At 56.8% G+C, this 6026-nt stretch overlaps 1 protein-coding gene across 1 annotated transcript in view; it reads right to left on the bottom strand.

Annotated features, from left to right (window-relative positions):
• The window catches only part of CBX1 (chromobox 1), a 5095-nt gene extending 3104 nt beyond the window's left edge, over nt 1–1991 (bottom strand). Inside the window, exons 1-2 of the mRNA XM_017839672.1 lie at nt 1816–1991; nt 763–1072 (exon numbers count right to left, since the gene is read on the bottom strand). Of these exons, the coding sequence (XP_017695161.1) occupies nt 763–1072; nt 1816–1955 (450 nt within the window). The 5' untranslated portion in view covers nt 1956–1991. The remainder of the gene's footprint in view (nt 1–762; nt 1073–1815) is intronic.
• Between the last annotated feature and the right edge of the window lie 4035 nt (nt 1992–6026).

Here is a 6026-nt window from a genome sequence, read left to right as displayed (position 1 = left end):
GGTTGGAGAGACCCTCTGCTCTGGGGGCAGGCTGGGAGAGCTGGGGGGTTCACCTAGAGAAGAGAAGGCTCCAGGGAGAGCTGAGAGCCCCTTCCAGGGCCTAAAGGGGCTCCAGGAGAGCTGGAGAGGGACTGGGGACAAGGGATGGAGGGACAGGACATGGGGAATGGCTTCCCACTGCCAGAGGGCAGGGTGAGATGGGATAGTGGGAAGGAATTCTTCCCTGGGAGGGTGGGGAGGGGCTGGGATGGAATTCTCAGAGCAGCTGTGGCTGCCCCACCCCTGGAAGTGTCCAAGGCCAGGTTGGAGCAACCTGGGCTGGTGGAAGGTGTCCCTGCCCATGGCAGGGGGTGGCACTGGATGGGCTTTAAGGTCCCTTCCCACCCAAACCATCCCATGATCCCATGCCCGAGGCCTGTGGGACCTGGGAATCCCGCTCAGGTGCCCCTCTGGAATGCCCAGCTGATGCTGCAGGAGAAGGATGTGACTCCCAAGGCCCAGCTGCTCAAAGCCCCGTGCCTGCCAAGATCCAGCAGCTCCTGGGATGGGAACCAGGCTGCAGAGCCTCTCCGTGCCCGTTTTCCCGAGCAGGAAGCTCCGTGTTCCACCTCATCCCCCTTTTCCAGAGGCCAACTCCTGCCCCTGGGAGTCCAGAACCCTCCTGGGGTTCTTCAGGACAAGCTGGGGGCTGGATTCACCCTTTTTGCCTCTGGATTCACTGAGCTGAGACAGCAGCTCGTGCCTCCTTCCCGAGGCTCCAGCTTTCCAAAGCTGCCTTCCTTTGGCAATCAAAGCTCCCATTCCTTGGGAAAACCAGCTTGGAGCGACCTTTCCAGGGATCAGCCACTGTGCCAGGGGCAGGGGGGTGAGCCCAGCATGCCCACCCTGCCTCACCTCCTCCTTCTTCTTCTTTGGTTTGCTCTCCTCCCCCTTGTCCTCCGTGTCCGACTCCGCTTTGCGTTTGCTGCCCTCGGATTTCTCGCTCTCGTGGGCGGTTTTCTGGGATTGCAGGAATTCTGCGATGAGGTCGGGGCAGTCCAGGTTCTCCTCGGGCTCCCAGGTGTTGTCCTCGCTGCAAAGCAAACACGGCAGCTCAGTTCTGCAGCTCTTCCCAGGCTGAGAAAATCCCGGGATTTCGGCCGAGGAGCAGCAGGTCAGCCCCTGGCCTGATCCCGGCGGGAATGCTGGAGGGCAGGGCAGGGATTCCCCTCCTCAGGAGAGAACTGCAGCTCATTCCTCTGGCTGCTTGTCCCTCTCTGGGAAGGGGAAGACCCCCCCCGGGCCTGTTTGTAGGGCAGAACTGGGATTTTCCCACCCCAAGCCATGAGTTTGGGGCGTTTGGCAGAGCGGGATTTTCCCACCTGGAATTTGGGGTGCTTGGCACAGTGGGATTTTCCCACCCTGCCCTCCTGGAATTTGGGGTGCTTGGCACACTGGGATTTTCCCATCCTGCCCTGCTGGAATTCGAGGTGTTTGGCACACTGGGATTTTCCCACCTGGAATTTGGGGGGATTGGCACACTGGGATTTTCCCACCCTGCCCTCTTGGAATTTGGGGGGATTGGCACACTGGGATTTTCCCATCCTGCCCTCTTGGAATTTGGGGGGATTGGCACACTGGGATTTTCCCATCCTGCCCTCTTGGAATTTGGGGGGATTGGCACACTGGGATTTTCCCTGCTTTCCCTGTTTGCTCCATTCTCCACCCAAGGAGAGCCCCAGGGACACCGATCCTGCCTGGAATCTTTGGGATCCAAAGGCACAGGAGATGCTGGCACACCCCTGGCCCCCAGAACAGCCGGCTGGAACCACTTACTCCGAGAATCCTTTCCACTTGAGCAGATATTCCACCTTTCCCTTCACCACCCGCCGATCCAGGACCTTCTCCACCACATATTCCTCCTCCTCTTCCTCTAGGACCTCTTCCACTTTCTTCTTGTTCTGTTTTTTTCCCATTGTGCTGGCCAGCTTTTCAGCTTTCGGGCGACGCTGCTGCGAGGGGAGGGAGCCAAGGTCAGCCCTGGCTGTGCCACCCGGGAATTCTCCGGGATGCACAGGGGCAGGGAATGCTGCCTGGGAGAGAACAGGCAGGGAAAACACAGAGGGACGGGTCAGGATGGTGCTGCCAGGCCAACAGGAATCAAAAGCCCGGGATTTTGACGCAAAGCTTTGGGGTTTTTTTGCCTCTCCAGCTCCTCATTCCACCAATTCCACGAACGCTTTTCCCACGGGAGCTGTTCCACACCTTGTCCCTCCTCAACCTGCTCCCTTCCCTTCCCTCACCCCACACAGCCTAAAGGGTTGAACTGAGTGGTTTTTATATTAACTGGAAATTAATAAATCCTTAATCCAGGTCACATCCAAGTCCCAGCCCCTGATCCCAACCTCCCCACGCTCCTTCCTTTCCTGGATCGTGGATGGGCACTCTGGGATATTTATCCAACTCATCACCCCACAGCATGCAGGGTTTTATTTCCCCTCCTTATCTTCCAGAGCTGTTCAGTCAATCCAAAAATCCCTGGATATCCATCCAGGGCTGGCTGGGAAGGGAGAACTCTGGATTCAGAGCCAGTTGCCACCCACAGGGAAGCGTGTCCAGGTGGCCCTGGCACTGGATGGGCTTTAAGGTCCTTTCCAACCCAAACCATTCCATGATCCCATGATTCCATCCAGTCCCCCAGGATGAAGATTTTTTTTTGCCTTATTCAATGAAGGAAAAAAAAAAAAAACAACCACCTGGAAAGATCCCACCAAAACTGAGCCAGAGCCTGAGAGGCTTTTCCCTCAATTCCCAGGTGGAAATACTCCCAATGGCACCTCCAATCCCATTCCAGAGGGAAGCAAACCTGGAGCAGCGAGGCTCCTGGAGGTCTGGAGACTGGGAAGAGGAGGAGGAGGAGGAGGAGGAGGAGGAGGCAGGGCTGGCACAGCCACAGCCACAGCCGGGTGTGCAGCACAACAATGGAAAAGCCTCCGACCCTCCGGCATCTAATCCCGGGCCAGGAGCAGCAGGAAGCCCCAGGATCGTGTTTCACTCTGGAATTCCTGTGTTTCGCTCTGGAATTCCTCAGCCAGTTCCTTCCTCTCCCCTCCATCCTCCTCCTCTGGCACCACATGGCTGCTGGAGAAGGGGCTCAGAGCCCAGCACGCCAGGGAAGAGGAGATTCCAAGGTGATTCCCAACAAGGCTCCGAAGAAAAACTCCGGGAGCGCCCGGAGGGGCGAGATCCCGGGATTGCTGCTCTCAGCAAGGAATTCTCCTCAGCTGCAGCCAGGAGGGCTCCAGGGAAAGCTCTGTGGGCACTGCCTGGAGATGGAGGAGCTGCTCAGGCACCTGAGGGGGCTCAGCTGGATCCGGGGAGGATTCCAGAGGCAGCAGCTGGATCCAAGACTAATGGGAGAGGCAAGGGGAGCTCAGGGAGGAGCCGCTGAAATTCCAGGGAAACAGAGAAGGAGCAGCACCCCGGATCCATCGTTTTCTGGAGCAGCTGGGCAGGGAAGATGCAAATCCAAGGCTGGGAGCATTTTGGGAAGGAGCTTCCCCCAGAAGGGCTGCGGGAACCTCCCCAAACCTCCCGGATATTTGGGGGTTGTCCCTGCCAGCTCCCTGAGCATCCAATCCCAATCCTGGCTGGAGATCCAGGAGGATGAGGCCACATTCCCAGAGCCAGCAGGGAGCAGAGCTCCTGCACAGGCCTGTCCCTGCACTGCAGGAAAAAGGGAGAGAGGAGCTCCAAACCCTCCCTGGATTTATCCACACAGCACCCAAGCTGCTCCACACCGGGAATAACTCCATGGAATCCTCGGCCACCAACACCCAAACCCTGCAATTCTGGGTGTTGAAACAAGGCCTGATCCCTCCCTGGATATCTGGGAAGGCAGCACAGGGGGAATCCCTCCCTCCTCTCCAGGGATTCCGATCACACCTCTCGCTCCCACTGGGATGGAAAATGGAGCTGCTTCGTTTGGGGGCATTTTTGGGAAGCACAGATGTTCCTATTCCCTTTATCCCAACAGCCCCGTGGCTGCCCCAGCCCTGGAAGTTCTCCAAGGAAGTTTTGGAGCAAACCTGGGCTAATGGAAGGTGTCCCTGCCCACGGCAGGGGTTGGAACTGGATGAGATTTAAGGTCCCTTCCGACACAAACCATTCCATGATTCCACAGAATTTGGGGCTCTCCTGCCTGAGACATCAGTGGGATGTTCCCTAAAATTCAGGTTCAATTTTTTTTATACTCCACAAGTGAAAAAAAAACCAAACCAAAAATAGGATTTCAAGACAAATTTGGGACGAGTCAAGGCCAAATCTTTCCGTTTTCCTTTGCTGCTCCATCCCTAAGGATGGAGGCAAAGCTGGAATCTTTTGTGAAAAGGAAAGTGGAAGAGAGAGAAAAAAATAACTCCAGCTGGGAGGAAAAGGATCCAGGGCACACCTAAACCACTGGAAAAGAATTAGAAGTCAAGGAAAAGGCTGGGAATGAGGAGACCCAGCAGAAAAACAGCGGATTTTGGGGGCAGGAGGAAGAGCCAGAGGTTTAATCCAGATCCATTGGCTGCATCCTGAAGGATTAACGGTTCAGCTGAGCTTTAAGGAGTTTTAAACTTCCAACATTTCCTCCTGCCTCCCTCCAGCTTGGCTGGGATCACTCATCCCTTCTAAAGAGTCCCAGGCATGCCAAGTTTATCCCACACATCCCAAGGAAAAGGCAGCAGGAACCTGCCTTTGGAAGTGGGAATGTTGAGGCTTCCACTCTGCAAACAGGCAGGAAACATTCCTGGGAATTCGGGGTGAGAGGCTCCAGGCTGGGAGCAAAGGGAAAGCCACAACCTCCAGGCTCAGCCCCATCATTCCCAGTTAAATTCCCAATCCACGAGGGAAGGAACCTCTGGATTTGAGAGGTGCAATGGGAGGGATGGGAATTCCCTAATTCCCTACTGGAAAGGGAGAAAGGGAGGGAAAAAATCCTGCAGTTTTGTTGTGTGACAGCAGGGACAACTCCTGAACTGCTCCAGAGCAGAGAAGTCATGGAATCCCAGCAGGAATTCCAGGTGTTCTCCCAAAACCCTGCCCTGAGTCCTGCAGGGATCCCTGGAGCATTCCCAGCTTCCCACAGACAACCCCAGGCCTGCACAGCCCATCCCAGCCTCATCCCAAGGGATTCAGGGGCTGCACCCGAGGGCATTCCTGGTCCTCCCAGCCCATTCCCAGGTTATTTTGGCTTTTCCCTGTTTCTCATCCTTTCCAATACCGGGATCCCAAGCACGGGGAGGGAACCGAGCCCGGGCACAGCCCAAGGTGCAAACTCCTTCCTCCCCCAGTTTAGGGAGGAATTTTGGGATTTGTCCCTGTTTTTTAAGTTTCCAAACTCCAGAACCACAGCAGAACCTGGAACATTCAACCAGCACCTCCCTTTTCCTTACGCTCTGATCCCTCAGTTTTCCGGGAACACACACATTCGCTGCTCCCAAACATCGACCCCCCCCATCTCTGGGATCCCCCCCATCCCCATTCCCGACGTTTTCCACCCAAAATGAGGCCGCTGCCACCTCCTCCAGGCCACGTGGGAGCAGGGGAGCTGTTCCAGGAGCACCCTGAGCCAAACCCTGCTCCAGAGGCAGCTCCTCATCCGCCCCTTCCCCGGCCGTGTCCTTATCCAGAGACACAAATCCAACATTCCCACAGGTCCTGCTCCATCCCAAGGGCTTCACAACCCCCATTCCAAGCGTGCTGGCTCCCCCAGCTCCCGAATTCCCACCGGGAAGAGCTGGATAAAGCCTGCCCTGATGCTGAGGGTGGGCTGGGACTCCTGGGCTGGGTGTCCTGGCACATACGTGGCATTTTGGGGGGGCTCTGGGGGGTTCAGTGGGACTTTGGGGTCCCCTCCTCCGGGGGGGGTTGGACTGTGCCGCTACCCGAACAGCTCCTGCTCTGTCTCCCCCCCTCCCCTTCCCGACACATCCCAGCTTCCAACCACAGCTCCCCTCTCCCACCTCCTGCCGGCCCCACCCCAGGGGGGAGGGGGAGCTCTC

Source organism: Lepidothrix coronata, unplaced genomic scaffold, assembly GCF_001604755.1.
Source record: "Lepidothrix coronata isolate B3197 unplaced genomic scaffold, Lepidothrix_coronata-1.0 Scaffold449, whole genome shotgun sequence".
NCBI classification, from domain to species: domain Eukaryota; kingdom Metazoa; phylum Chordata; class Aves; order Passeriformes; family Pipridae; genus Lepidothrix; species Lepidothrix coronata.
The sequence above is the reverse complement of the archived record's forward strand: the minus strand, read 5'-3'. Positions and strand labels throughout refer to the sequence as shown.